Genomic DNA, 15,033 nt, shown 5'->3' on the forward strand with positions numbered 1-15,033 from the left:
TATTGCAGGTGATAAAAAGCAGTTCTCCTTGCCTCGGTGCCTTGCCTAGGGGTGCTCCCATCCTAACCTGGAGTTCATTCCTTTCTGACTCTGTGAATGTCAACCCTGAGGGCTGTCCTTTCCCCCCACAGCCACCTAGGAAGCAGCAGACATGGGACACGTGGCCTTTTGTTGCTCTTGACGCTGGTGGTGTATGAAGACCAGGGAAGTCAGGGACCCACACTTTCCTTGGGTTACATGGGAGACACTGGAGAATTGGGGGCTCCCCAAGCTTCAGCTGTTGGATCCAAATGGCCCGGGCTGCTTCCAGGAAGGGCAGGAGGCCACCCCTAACCCTGTTTTCTGAGGCAGTTTGTTTAGGAGCTTCAAGGTCTTTACAGGTGACCTCAAACAGACACTGTAAGGGGAGACCACTTTGTTCTTCCCTGATGATCCCTTTTTACAGCTTCTGTTTACATGTTTGTTTGCCCTCCTCAGCTGATCACCACCAGGGGAGAATCTAACTTACTCATCTTTTGTATCTCATTTAGCAGTGCCTGCCACATAGTGGGCAGTCAGGGAATGCATGATGAAGGAAAGTGCATATAAAGGGACTGTATTTTTCTATGTACCTGGGTGCAGTTAAATTGATCCCATTGGGTCTTTATATTTTGAGTCCATCTCTGCCCCTCTGTGACCTGAATTTTTCCCCATTTGTGCACCAGTTTCAAGTGTATGCCCTTATCTTTGAACAGCAAGGTTATCAATCCTGATGGGTATGCAGTAGAGTAGTCCTCACTTCGCCCCCTTTTCCCTGCACAGACAAGGCTACTTGGGAAAGTTATAGAATCAATCTTTATTTATGCACAACCATAGCACTTTCTGTAATAATTATTCCTATTAATAAAGATGCCAGCAGTCCACCGCACACTTAACACATGCCCATCCCTTAGGTAGGATTTCCAAATCAGGACTACCGGTGGGTCAGAGGCGTGCGCCGGGCCCCAGACTCCTCCACATTGTGAAATGCCAAACCTGCTCTGGATCCCAATCTGTGCTTGCCCTAAAGTACACGTGAGGCTCGAGACTCTTACCCTTTACTCCTCCTGTTTTCCAAATCAGTCACCGCAGGTCATGGCTACACTACACTTTATTCCCAAGCAAATCTCGGACAAATCTCGAGGCATACTTTACGCAAGAGGACGCGAGCAGCGCTTCACAGAGTCTCGGCTCTGGGCCAGCGGCAGCCACGTGCCCTTGCGCGCTCCCGCGCGGCCCAACCCCTCCCCTCCCCCCGCCCCTCGGCGCAGGCGCACACCCACACGCGGCAGCCTTCCGGGCGCGTGCGCCTCCGTCCTAGCAACGCCCGTAGTGACGCAAGCCCCGCCCCCTCCCGAGAGCCTGCCGGAAGTTGGCGACCCGGAGCCGGGCGTGCGGCTCGGCGCGTCCCTGACGGTGCGCGGGGATCCGTCTCTTAGGCGAGAGGACTCAGCAGGGAGAGAGCGACGTTCACGAGCGCGGCGCCGGGCGAGGCCTTGATGACCATGGCGGGACCGCAGTCCCTGGCGCTGCAGCTGGAGCAGTTGTTGAACCCGCGACCGCGCGAGGCGGATCCTGAGGCCGACCCGGAGGAGGGTGAGGCCTGACTCGGGCAAGGCCACGTGCGGAGCGGCGGGCCTGGCCCCGGGAGGACTTGGGGGGCGCGTGAGGGGCCGGCGGCTGGGCCTTGCCGCTCAGCCTACCCTCCTTTCCCCCTGCTCAGAGGAAAACTGTTTCCCGGGAAGGGGGGCCCCCTGGGACTCGGGGAGGAGAGCGTCGGGATTCTCCTGATGTGTTTTCTGGACTTCGTGCTCGGGTGGGCGGGGCGCCCGGAGCACTCGGGCTTGGGTTAACTGTTGATCCAGGGCTGTGGCGGACAGCCAGGTTGGCCTCGGGTTGGTAGTCATCTTTCAGGATGCCCTTACTGGCATCGCATTAGAAATGAGGAGAAGGAAGTTTCATTCTTTTAAAAAAACAAACTGCCTGCCTCTGATAACTTACTTGGAGGATTGAAAGAAGAAGTAGGCGTCCGTGGTGCCCCTTAAGCCTTTTCAGGCCTCAACACGCTTGCTTAGTGGTTGACGAATAAGGCAGCCCTTCTGTAAGCTGCTGTTCAAAGTCTAGTTGAGAGTAATCCTGCTTTAGGCTTGAGTCCGAGAAGTGCGAGGAAGGGAGAATACAGAGGGATAAATGAGAGTGCTGGACCGTTTCTTAGGAATAATCAGTTGAAGGAACTGAGGTTGTTTAGCCTGGATAAGCAAAGAAAACTCCTGAGGCATGGGCTGGAGTAGGATACAACATGATGATGGCTGACTTGAAATATCTGAGTGACTGTCGCGTGTGGAGGAGGAATTTAGACTTAGTTTTCTGTGTTCCAAGGCCTGGAAATATATCTTTCTAGTAGATGCAGAGAGTCAGCTTTCTGTTCAGGAATAGTAGCAAGGTAGTGTGAGTAGTCTGGAGGTAGTGAGGTCCCTGTTCTCAGAAGTTGGTGGGGATTTTGCAGAGGACTTTCAAGCATGAATTTAAAGGGTTGAACAGGGTCGCCCTTAAAGTTGGTTCTAACCAGGAGGTTCTGATTACTTTCCCCCCTCCCCCCACAGCCACTGCTGCCAAAGTGATTGACAGGTTTGATGAAGGGGAAGATGGGGAAGGTGATTTTCAGGCGGTGGGTAGCATTCGAAAGCTGGCATCAGCCTCCCTCTTGGACACAGACAAGAGATATTCTGGCAAGACCACGTCTAGAAAAGCTTGGAAGGAAGACCATTGGGAGCAGACTCTGTCAGGCTCATCTGGTGAGTAGACCTACTTGCATGTCTTTCCTAATTTTGGGGGGTTAAATCTTTTTTTCTTTTGGGTGACCACTGCACAGCCACTGTCTTAGGATGCCCCCACTTACTGTCATTGATTCGGCATTAGAAATGGCCCTCTGAAGTACTTAATTTCACTTTGTAAGGAATCTAAAGCCTAGAGCTATTAAGTTGCTCTATTCCTAATGTTTACACTAATGGTTCACCCTGAAATGGAGTGACAGAGAAGGCCTTCCGTATTTAGGTTTTGGAGAGGGCTATGTGTTGGGCTTCCAAGGTGGCACTAGTAGTAAAGAATCCGCCTGCCAATGCAGGAGACGTAAGAGACATGGGTTTGATTCCTGGATCAGGAAGATCCCTGGAGAAGGGCATGACAACCCACCCCAGTATTCTTGCCTGGAGAATCCAGTGGAATGAGGAGCCTGGCAGGCTGTATGTAGTCCATGGAGTTACACAGAGTCGGACATGACTTGAAGCAACTTAGCACACACACACACACACGCATGTGTTGAAAAAGCATTGTGTCTGATGAGCATGCTACTCATAGATTTTCCTTTGGTTTGTCAAGTCTTGCATTGAGTCACTGGGTAATATTGTGACACTCATTTCTTTGCCATTGTAAAACTTTCATAACCCTTCCCTGTTCCCTGCAAGAGTTAGGAGGATGTGGGCTTATAGTTTTAAAGATTGTGAGTTTCTCTGAGTGGGAGAAGGGGGCTGGATGTGGTGATTCGTGAGTGGATGCTATTCGTTTTCCTGTAGAGAGGTCAGAGGGACCATGTTGAGAACCCACAGATAATATGAAAGAAGTAATCAGTCATGCTCTGATATCCCTGATTTAGGCCTTGAAACAGTTCTGGGTACATGATCATCTTGTTTAATCTTCCCAGCAGCCCTGTGAGGTTGCTACTGTTTATCCCCATTTTGCAGATAAGGAAATTGAGGGGCATATGTGTTACATAACTTATGCAAGGTCATATATCTAGTAAATGCAGCCCAGAACTCAAATAAGTTAGTCTGACTCTAAGATCTATACTTTAAACTACTATCATACATGTAAAGAACTTAAAGGATTATTTCTCTTTACTATTTGGAACTGTATAGTTTTCACAGCCTTCTGTGTCTTGAGTCTATATATTAAAGTATATCTGATATTCACTTAAAGAAGTACTTAAGATCTATTATGTTTTCATAAAATCTTTGTTTTATGAAGAAAGTTATTGGTAACAGGCCCCTGTACAATTATGCTTCCCGTATGTGGGACCTTTGTGTTCTGCACTGAAAGAGATTGGATGATCAATGATGATACAGAAAGACCTGTAAATATCAGAAGTAAAAGTAATTTTTTCTATAATTTAATTTCTATAATATAATTCAGATTTTTCTATAAGTAAAATCAGAAGCCATAACTAATATTCCATTTACTGAAGGATCAAGTTTAGACACCTTCCCATGGAAGACAAAACCCCTCCTGGCGGGACTTCTCTGGAGGTCCAGTGGTTAAGACTCTGCACTTCTGTTGCAGGGGGCACGGGTGGCTCCCTGGTCAGGGAACTAGCATACTGCATGTGTTCGTGCTAAGTCGCTTCAGTCGTGTCTGATTCTATGCGACCCTATAGACTGTAGCCTTCTCTGTCCGTGGAATTCTCCAGTCAAGAATCCTGAAGTGGGTTGCCATGTCCTTCAGGGGATCTTCCCAACCCAGGGATCGTACCCACGTCTCTTACCTCTCCTGCATTTGGCTGGTGGGTTCTTTACCACTACCACCACCTGGGAAGCCCTGCATGCTGCATGGCATAGCCTCAAATTAAAACCAAAAAACCCTGAATAACTCTCTGAGCTCATATCCTAGCATCCTGCACCTCAATGTACTTAAAAAAAAAAAAATTAGTTAATTTTTGGCTGTGCTGGGTCTGTGTAGCTCCATGTAGGCTTTCTTTAGTTGCAGTGCATGGACTTCTCGTTGCAGTAGCATCTCTTGTTGCAGAGCAAGCTCTACAATGCACAGGCTTCAGTAGTTGCGGCGCACAGGCTTAGTTGCCCTTTGCACCAAACAGCATGTGGAATCTTCTGAACCAGGGGTCGAACACTTGTCCCCTGCGTTGGCAGGCAGGCTTGCAAGCAGTGGCTCCCCGTGGAATTCCCTCAGGACACTTTTGTGTGCTGGACCTTTGTCTCTGCTGCTTTTCCTTTCCTTCCCCTTTCTCCGTCTGATGAGCTGCTACTTATGCTTAATAAGTAAAGCTATAAGGTATCTTTCACCTGAAGCCATCTCTCACTATACTAACGACACTGCAGCGCGGTTGTTGGTTGTATCTACCACTCCTAGCAGACTGTGAACCCCTCCCCACAGATTCTGCATTCTATTTGTCAGTCTCTAGTTTTTATCCACGGCTGGTTCATAATAGGTGCTTAATAAGTATTTAATAATAAGCATCACTAGTGTGATAGGGATTGTGCTATTGAGTTGCACTGAGTATGGTAATACTTTTTTTTTTGGACAGGTGCCATAATCCTTTAGGTGAAACAAAAGAAATGGCCAAGTATTTGTTTCAAGATTTTCCTTTTCCCTCCCTCGTTTAGATAAAGAAATATCTGATGAGGACGGGTCTGCAGATGGAGATTCAGAGGGCCTGGGCCTGGAGGAGTCCGATGAGGAAGCCATGAGTGCTGAGGATCAGGAGGGCGGGGACGAGGGGGACAGCAGCCTGGCCTGGAAGAAGAGGAGCGGGAGCCACTCACAGACATCGTCGGGCTTCAGTGTCCAGAGCATCAGTGACTTTGAAAAATTTACTGAGGGAATGGACGACCTTGGTAGCAGTGAGGAGGAAGAGGAAGACGAGGAGGAGAGTGGTATGGAAGAAGGGGAAGGTGAGGAAGACTCTGAAGATGCGAGTGAGGAAGACAAGGCCGAAGCCAGGGCCAGTGAGGACGACGGGGTGGTGATGACCTTCTCTGAGGTCAGAGTTTCCGAGGAGGTGGAGAAAGGCCGAGCTGTGAAGAATCAGATAGGTTTGTACACTGCTTGTTTTTCAGAGTGTCTGCATTTGCTCTCCGTTTTGTTTGTCTGTTTGTTTTAGGCAGTTTGCTCTCTCCCTTGTGTGTGTGTATGTGTGTGTGTGTTAGTCACTCAGTCGTGTCCAACTCTTTGTGACTCCGTTGACCGTAACCCACCAGGCCCCTTTGTCCATGTAATTCTCTAGGCAAGAATACTGGAGTGCGTAGTCATTGCCTTCTCCAGGGGATCTTCCCGACCCAGGGATCCAACCCATGTCTCCTGCACTTCAGGCAGATTCTTTACCGTCTGAGCCACCAGGGAAGCCTTTGCTGTCTCCTGTGTCTTGTGTCCTGCCAGTTCGTTGGTGACGTGCCCCACTTACCTAGAGGCCTAAAGCACCATTCCCCTGTGCTTGGCCCACCCCTGCTACCCTCACCTGCTTCGCTGGCTCTGCCCTACTACTTCAGGCGGCTGAGGAAGGTTGAGGAGATGGGCATCTTCTCTCGTTGGGCTGTCGCATCCTTTCTCTCATGTAGCAAGTCAAGATACTGGATTTATCCAGATATCTCATGCGTCCAGATACTGGATTTATTTCCTGTAATAAACAGCGTTTCCATCGCATGAAACTGATAAAGCCGTGCTGTTTAGAGGCTGTTTTGATTTCCGGTCCCTCCCCTACTCCCCACCTCAGGAAGATTTTATAACTGAGAAATGGAATTCTATTTTCTGTCTCAGCACTGTGGGACCAGCTCTTGGAAGGAAGGATAAAGCTGCAAAAGGCTCTGCTGACCACCAATCAGCTTCCTCAACCAGATGTTTTCCCTGTCTTCAAGGACAAAGGTGGCCCAGAATTTGCCAGCGCCCTCAAAAACAGTAAGAGTACTCATGCTGCACTGGGATGCACAGAACCCCGGGGGTTCATTGGGATCTACTGTGATTGTATTCACAGCACCACAGAGTTGAGAAGACTTGGCTTTAGTGATGATGTAACATAGTGATTTTTAAGTTAAAAAAGATAACAGTATAACCCTTTTGTCAAATGAAGGCAATTTTGATCAAGACAGATGGAGTTCTGTCTATTCTCCTTATTTCTACCCCAGATCTCACATGCCCTCCCCCTCCCCTTGGTTTTGAGTTATTTTAAAAAATTTTTATTTTAAAATCTTATAGGTTTTTTGTTTTTTTAAATGTTTATTTATTTGACTGTGTTGGGTCTTAGTTGGGACACACAGGATCTTCGATCTTTGTTGTGCCATGCTGGGTGCTTCAGTAGTGGTGTGAGAACTCTTGGCTGCAGCATGTGTAATCCAGTTCCCTGACCAGGGTTCGGACCTGGGAACCCTGCACCGGGAGGGCAGAGTTGTAGCTACCAAACCTTGAGAGAAATCCCTGAGTTACTCTTTTAATGCTCAGAGAGAACCCGCTGGTACAAAACGAAAGGGAGACAGTAAGTGACTAAACTCAGTTGGTTTAAGTTGTATGTCATGTGCTTAAAGGATGCCTTGCTTTGTTGGGTAGTTTCTAGAACAACATACAGAGATGACCTTACTTCTGTCTTCCTCTGAGTTGCATAGAGTGAGGAGAAGGTAGGGACCACAGAAGGAGGAAAAAGTTGTAAAGAACTGCTGGTCTGTGAAGCCCCAGAATTTTAGAAAAGGAGTTTAGCAATTATTTTCCAGATGAGAGAACCAAAGGCCATAGTTACATAGCCAGATCCCGCCTGGCAGAGACAGACTCCTCCAGCCTTTTCTGCCTTCCAGTCTAGGAGCCGCCTGCAGTGTGCTTGTGTGCCCAGCGGCACTGAGGACTGGGGCTGAGCAAGGTACGGGCTGCTGGGATTGCCATCCCTGTTTGTAGGCTGAGACTTAGTGGGTTTTTTTGTTTTTGTTTTTTTTAAATATTGATTGATTTGGCTGTGCTGGGTCTTGGTTGTGGCATGCAGGATTTTTGGTAGTGGCAGGTAAGATTTTTACTTGCGGCATGCGAACTCTTGGTTGTGGCATGTGAGATCTAGTTCCCTGACCAGGGATTGAACCGGGCCCCCTGCATTGGGAGTACGGGGTCTGAGCCACAGGACAACCAGGGAAGTCTTGAGGCTTATTGTTGTCATTTGCTCTTTCCAGCTTGTTTTTATAATATCATGGAGTTTGAATGAGAAGGGTCCTGAGGAGGACATCTGATTTGGTGTCTGCCTCTTGGTAGAGTCACCTTAAACTGTTCCAGATAAAAGTGTAGGATTTCTAGGGTAGGGGTCCTGTGCATCTTTCTCGGCGGGGACTACCGCGTTTAGTGGGGAATGACTTCCAAGCGGCCGGTCTTCAGATTGTGTCCTGCCACACTTGAAGTCAGGAACCTGCAGATACTGTGAGGGTGGGTCTTTTGTAAGCGGCTTCCCAACTCTTCCCCCCCTCCTCCCTCAAATAAATGATAGCTTGATGGTTTCTAGCATTTTTGAGGTTTTTGGAGCATTTCTCTGCTATTTTTAATGCCCTAGTGCCCTAATTTCCCGTATGGAAATTTGGAAGGAGACCTCAACTGCTCTAGATTAAATGTCTTCAATGTTTCCTAATGAAGCTTTTTCCGTTTTGTTACTCATTACTCTTCTTGCTTGAGCCAACCCTCTCCCCACCCCCCTTTTTGGGATTCATCTCAAAATGTAGGTATTTTAAGGGTTAGTCAGTGCTTGGTTTAAGGGACACATTCTTACTCTTGGATGCAGTTTAGTTTGTTTAGCTATTTTACTGTTGTGTAACTTTTATTTTTGCAACAGTTCAAGTCTTTTTAATTTGTCTCTTTTCCTACTTAACCAATTGCTTCTTTGCCTCATTGGTGCATTCTAGTTAATCTGACAGATGTCTCTCAACCTGACTGAATGGGTTGCAGAGGAGAAGGGAGAAGAAAGGAATATTTGTTTGGTATCACATAGTCTAAGATGGGAGGGTGGAGAGTTTTCTTTTTTTAATTTTTATTAGAGTATAGTTGATTTACACTGTTGTTTTAGTTTCATGTGTACAACAAAATGAATCAGTTATACATAGACATATATCCACTCTTTTTAAGATCTTTTCCCATATATTATGGAGTATTGATTAGAGTTCCCTGTGCTCCACAGTAGGTGCTTATTAGTTATCTAGGAGAGTTTTCTAATTACCAGAATTGCTATGCATCTGAAGGGTAGCTAATTTTTGTTTTTACCTTTATGACTGTATAATATTTGTGTGTTTCCCTATCTCTGTGAACAGAGTTTAAGAAAAACTTCTTGGTTATGTTACTCTGGATGAACAATTTATACTGTGTTTTATATATATATATATTTATATATTTTATATATTTATATAAATTTATATAAATTTTTATATAAATATATAAATATATATAATATATAAATATATAAAATATATAAAAATATATAAAACAGTATATATAAAAATATATAAATTATATATTATATATATAATTTATATATTTATAAAAAATATATATATATATATATATATATATATATATATATATATATATATATATATATATATATATATAGCTGGTGTGGAACATTGGCTGAATTTGTACTGACCCCAAAACAAACCCTGGAACTTATTTTCTTTAATTAAATCTCTTTTCAATTTGGTTGGTCTTCCAGTAAGGTCAGACTGCCTGGGTTTAGATTCCATCTCAGCAGTGGATTAGCTGAGTGACCTTGAGCAAGTTACTTAACTTCACAGTCAGATGGGGATAATATGATTGTGAGGATTAAAGAACATGATCGATATCAAGCATTAGCACAGTGTCTGGCACACTGCACACCAGAAATGTTAGGTACACACATTCTCTTTTTTCTGCAGAAAGAGTTGTCTGGCAGTGTTCAGCCCTCTGAATAGTGGTTATCAGTGTAACTAACCGTCATCCCTACTGTCTCCAGTGTTTTTTTTTTAGTATATTTGGTTGCCTTGGGTCTTAATTGCAATACCCAGGATCTTTCCTTGCAGTGCACCGACTTTTGGCGTGGGGGCTTAGTAGTTGCAGTGCGTGGGCCCAGTTGCTCTGTGACATGTGGAATCTTGGTTCCCTGACCAGGGATCAAACCCGTGTCCCCTGCATTGCCAGGCAGATTCACTGGACCACCAGGGAAGTCCCTTCAGTGTTTTTTGACTTTTTACCAGTGTTCGAATTCCCTATACAATTTATTTTTTATATTTTTATTTATTTATTTGGCTGTGCTGGGTCTTAGTTGAGGTGTGTGGGATCTTAATTTCCTGATCAGGGATTGAACCCAGGACCCCCTGCATTGGGAGCAAGGAGTCTTAGCCACTGGACCAGCAGGAAAGTCCCCCTTATATAATTTAAATGAACCATTTGTTCTTGAAAATGAGTAGTGTTCTATTCTTCTGTGATACTGACAATTCGGCCTCGGCCTCCTATGACTTAAGAAAAAGTGATCAGAGATTTCTTTATTGCCAAGCCCAGTTACTACCTCCCTGGAGCATTCACCCTTTCCTTGAAATTATTGCCCTTTGGTTTTGGTGCTTCCACATGATGTGTGGGTTCTCCTGTGTTTCTGATCCTTTCTCATCTCAGCCTCTTCTTTTATCCTCTCAGTGTCAGTTTCACCACATTTAGGATCTTCTTCTTAGGCTGTGTTTTCTTGGCGTATTCTCTCCACGGCCCGGTCATTTACTCTCATAGTCTTAACAACATTCTCTAAAACAGAGCGGACTTCCAGCTGTATTTAAGCCAAAGTCAAGTCCTGAGCAGCGTGCCCTTGTACCGTAAGCACCTTGAACTCTACTTTTCAGAAACTAAGCATATCTCTCCTTTCTTCCTCAGTGCTCTTGGTCCCCAATCACGCTGGTATTACATTTAGTGATTATAACTCTTGCTGTGAAATAATTTCAGAGGCATTTTTGGGGGATATTTTTGTAGTTACATCCCACGCCAGTACTCTTGCCTGGCAAATCCCATGGACTGAGGAGCCTGGTAGGCTGCAGTCCATTGGGTTGCTAAGAGTCAGACATGACTGAGCGACTTCACTTTCACTTTTCACTTTCATGCATTGGAGAAGGAAATGGCAACCCACTCCAGTATTCTTGCCTGGAGAATCCCAGGGACAGCGGAGCCTGGTGGGCTGCCGTCTATGGGGTTGCACAGAGTCGGACACGACTGAAGCAACTTAGCAAGTGGTAAGTCATGAAGTAACCATATCAAAATTAAGAGATTTTCCATGCACAGAACCTTTTCTTTAAATAGGCGAGCTTTTTCTCTCCGATTTTCTTTTAAAAACTTCTGGGTATGGGGAGGGAGGAGGGAGGAGGGTTCAGGATGGGGAACACAGGTATACCTGTGGCGGACTCATTTCGATATTTGGCAAAACTAATACAATATTGTAAAGTTTAAAAATAAAATTAAAAAAAAAAAAGACAAATATCTATGGGATTCTCCAGGTAGGAATACTGGAGTGGGTGGCCATTCCCTTCTCCGGGGGATCTTCCCAATCCAGGGATCAGGCCCGGGTCTCCAGCATTGCAGGCAGATTCTTTACCATCTGAGCAACTCAATGGATAGGAGTTTGAGCAAACTCTGGGAGATAGTGAAGGACAGGAAGCCTGGCATGCTGCAGTCCATGGGGTTGCAAAGAGTCAGACATGACTGAATGACTGAACAATAACAATATAAAAAAAGATAATTAATAGGGACCTACTGGTGGCTCGGAGGTTAGGGCGTTTGCCTGGGATGCGGGGGGCCCGGGTTTGGTCCCTGGGTTGGGAGGATCCCATGGAGAGGGAGGTGGCAGCCCACTCCAGTACTCTTGCCTGGAGAATCCCATGGAGGGAGGAGCCTGGTAGGCTACAGTCCATGGGGTCGCAAAGAGTCTGACATGATGAGCGACTTTACTCACTCACTCACTGTATAGCATAGGAACTCTACTTGATACTCTGTAATTGAGTCCCATTGAGTGGACATATGTATATGTATAATTGATTCACTTTGTCATAACCTGAAACTTACCCAACATTGTAAATCAACTACAGTCCAATAAAAATTATTAAAAAAGAAGAAAAATAAATAAATAAAAACTTCTATCTGTAGCATTAGGAGATGGTTCCTTTATGTTGGTGGCAACAATATATAAAGAAGAAGGCAAGATACTTAAGGAAACCTCCAGCATGAGTATATCTAAAACTTTTCATTATGGAATATATCAAACCTATATAAAAGTAGAGAGAGTTGTACGTACAGAGAACTTATACACCATTACCAGTTAAGCAATAATCAACTCATGGCCCATCTTATTTCATCTGCTTAAACTAACTTTTCTTCTACTTCTGCTTAATTTTGAAGCAAATACCAGACAGTCTGTCATTTTATCAGGGAATCAGCATGGTCTCTGAGAGAAAAGGATTTTTAAAAAAATCACAATACCATTATCCCACACAAAAACGCTAATGGTGATTTCTTAATTAAGCACAGCTGGTTTGGATGGAGAGGAAACTGAGAGAGCATTCCTGTAACAGGCGCTCTCCTGTCTTTTCCAGAGTTTGCGCTGTAGCTTTAGATGAAGTGATTACAGGAAAGCCAAACTTCAGCCATAATAAGTTGACCTTTTAGCGAAATGCATGTTATTAATGTATTTAATGAGATGCATTACAGACTGCAGTGAGCACCATGTTTCATTACAGGTCCAAAATGCAATATCATTAAAGACCTTTAATAGAAACAGTGGTTGACATTTTGATATTTCCTGTAAGCAAACCGCCCCCCACCCCGCCCCCCGCAAGAACACAGTATAACATGATATAAATATAGAGGAAATGTTGAGTTTTTTTTTCACTTGCTTACGAGTATGACAACAAATTCCACTATTAGTAAATTAAATTTTATTTGCCCTGCTCCGCCCTGTCTTCCCAGTTCCCATCCTTCCCATCTTCTAGTTCATGTTCACCCTCATATCTCTCTGTGGCCCTTCCCTGGGCCCATCAACTATTTTGACTTGAATAGACTAAATATTTTAATGCCAATTTGACCACAGCACTAATAGACACCTTAAAGAACAACTTTTAAAATTTTGAGTAAGTCATCGCAATTGGAATCTTGATAAATAAGGTTCTGTTTTGGTTTTTATAAATTATATTTATTTTTAAGTAGGCATTGCATTCACATGGCTCAAAATTCAAAAGACACTAATGACGCTATAGAAAAAATCGTCCTTTCCACCCCATACCCCTGCCACCCAGTTCCCTGTCCCATAGGCAACCAGTATTGTCAGCGAAATTCCCCCCTTGTTAATTACTTAGTTGCCTTAGGTGACAAATCCGTGAACATCTATTTCAGTGTTCTCTCAATTAACACTTTATGGGTTCATGGCAGAGTTCTCATGAATGATCTGTAGAACCCTGGAACACTCTTAATTACTTGGGATGGGTTTAAGTATTGCTTAGGAGGAAGGCACCCTTAAGCTTCTCCAAGTGTAGCGCTGGGTAGGATTAAGGACCCTTATTACCTCAGACTTCATCTAGCCAAGCTGGTGTGAGGAAGATTGATCTTTTTGTTTCAGCTGATGGCTATCATTTTTTAAAAAATAGCTTTACTGTTCTAATTATATAATTATGTCATGCCTACTTCAAAAATTCAGAAAATACTTAAAAGCATAAAGAAGAAAATAAGGATTACCTGTAATCTTACCGCCCAGAGGTAACCATGGTTGTCATTTTGATGAATATCCTTTCAAACCTTTTTCTGTGCTCACACACACACACACACACACTTTTCAAAAACAAACATAAAATCTTATGTACTATTTTATAAGCTTATTTTTTCTACTTAATATATTATTTCGTGTCACTGTATTTCGATGTATATCAGCATTTTCAATGGCTATAGAGTATTCCATTTAATAGATTTATTGCAGTTTATTTAGCAGATCCGTATTGATGGATGCTCAGGTTTATTTTAGTCTTTCACTTTGATAAAGCATGCTTTGATAAACACCCTTGTACATACATATTTGTGCATTTTGTCTAAAAGTAGTACTGTCCAATATAAATATAGTGCTAGTCACATACATAATTTCAAATTTCCTAGTAATCAAATTTTAAGAAAGAGTGAAAAGAAACAGGTAAAATTAGTTTCTGTAGCATATTTTATTTAATGGAGTATATTAAAAATGTGAGTTAACATATAGTCGATATATAAATATTAATGAGATAGATACCTTACATATGTACTTTTTATGTCAGGTCTTTGAAATTCAAAGTGTATTCTGCATTTACAGCTCATCTTGAATTGGACTAACCACATTTTGAGTGCTCAGTAGCCAGATGTGAGAGTGAATACGGTATTGGGCAGCACAGATCTGCATTCCTGTAAATTGGATTGCTGGGACAAAGGGATTGTACTTCTGTTTCTTTTTTAGGCTTTTGGAAGATATAGCCAAATTGGCCTTTAGAAGAATTGTAACCATTTAAGTTCTCATCTGTAACAGTTGTTTTCCTCTAGTCCTGCTGCCACAGAGTATTATTGATCCTCTTATTTTTCCTAAACTCTAGGTGAGAAATGAAGGCAGTCATTTCTTGATAACTTTCTGTTTAATATTTACACAATACCTGTTGACCTAGCTTTGAAATCTATGCTGTTTTTGGTGTGTTTCTTAGGGAATGAGTTCTACATAGGAAGACTTTTGGTCCCTATTAGGCTGCTCCCTAATTTGTCCAATGTGGTTCATTAGGCATTTATACTATGTAGAGAGTCAAGTGGGGTCAGCAGAGCTGGTGCTTTTCCAAAGCGACCAAGTCGGAAACCAAGCGGAGTGTTAGATTCAAACGCCATGATTCCACCCACCCTGAAAAGATGAGCCCTACGTGGCTCGTGGAGCTATGGAAGCTTGAAAAACTGCTGCAGCCAAGCTGGTCAGAACATTTGTTTTATTGTTGTGGGTTTGGGGAATTAGGGTTGTCTTCAACCCTAGAAACAATCTTTAATAGTAATGAGTAGCTAGATAAGGAAGCAACCTGAACTGGTAGTGTTGGTGGTCGTAGTTAGTAGAAGTCATAGTAAGTACTAGTAGTTAGTAGTAGTCGTAGTAAGTACTAGTAGTTAGTTGTAGTAGTGGCAGTAATGTAACACATGCAGTAGAGTTACCTCATCCACTGGATTCACGGTGAAGTCGGACATGTCCGTGTATGTCACAGCCTCTTTGTATGGACATTTCATGAA

General features: G+C 43.8%; 1 protein-coding gene across 2 annotated transcripts in view; it reads left to right on the forward strand.

The window, feature by feature from the left end:
• Window positions 1–1,370: 1,370 nt before the first annotated feature.
• AATF (apoptosis antagonizing transcription factor) overlaps window positions 1,371–15,033 on the forward strand; it is a 108,555-nt gene continuing 94,892 nt past the window's right edge. The window contains exons 1-4 of one of the 2 annotated variants that reach the window (XR_011561917.1): window positions 1,371–1,614; window positions 2,622–2,813; window positions 5,412–5,840; window positions 6,562–6,699. Coding sequence is in view for 1 of the 2 variants with exons in the window: in XM_019982068.2 (XP_019837627.2) it covers window positions 1,518–1,614; window positions 2,622–2,813; window positions 5,412–5,840; window positions 6,562–6,699 (856 nt within the window). In the remaining variant the exon portion in view is untranslated. The remainder of the gene's footprint in view (window positions 1,615–2,621; window positions 2,814–5,411; window positions 5,841–6,561; window positions 6,700–15,033) is intronic. The other variant, XM_019982068.2, reaches the window with a different exon arrangement.

The sequence above is a fragment of the Bos indicus genome, chromosome 19 (genome assembly GCF_029378745.1).
Source record: "Bos indicus isolate NIAB-ARS_2022 breed Sahiwal x Tharparkar chromosome 19, NIAB-ARS_B.indTharparkar_mat_pri_1.0, whole genome shotgun sequence".
NCBI lineage: Eukaryota > Metazoa > Chordata > Mammalia > Artiodactyla > Bovidae > Bos > Bos indicus.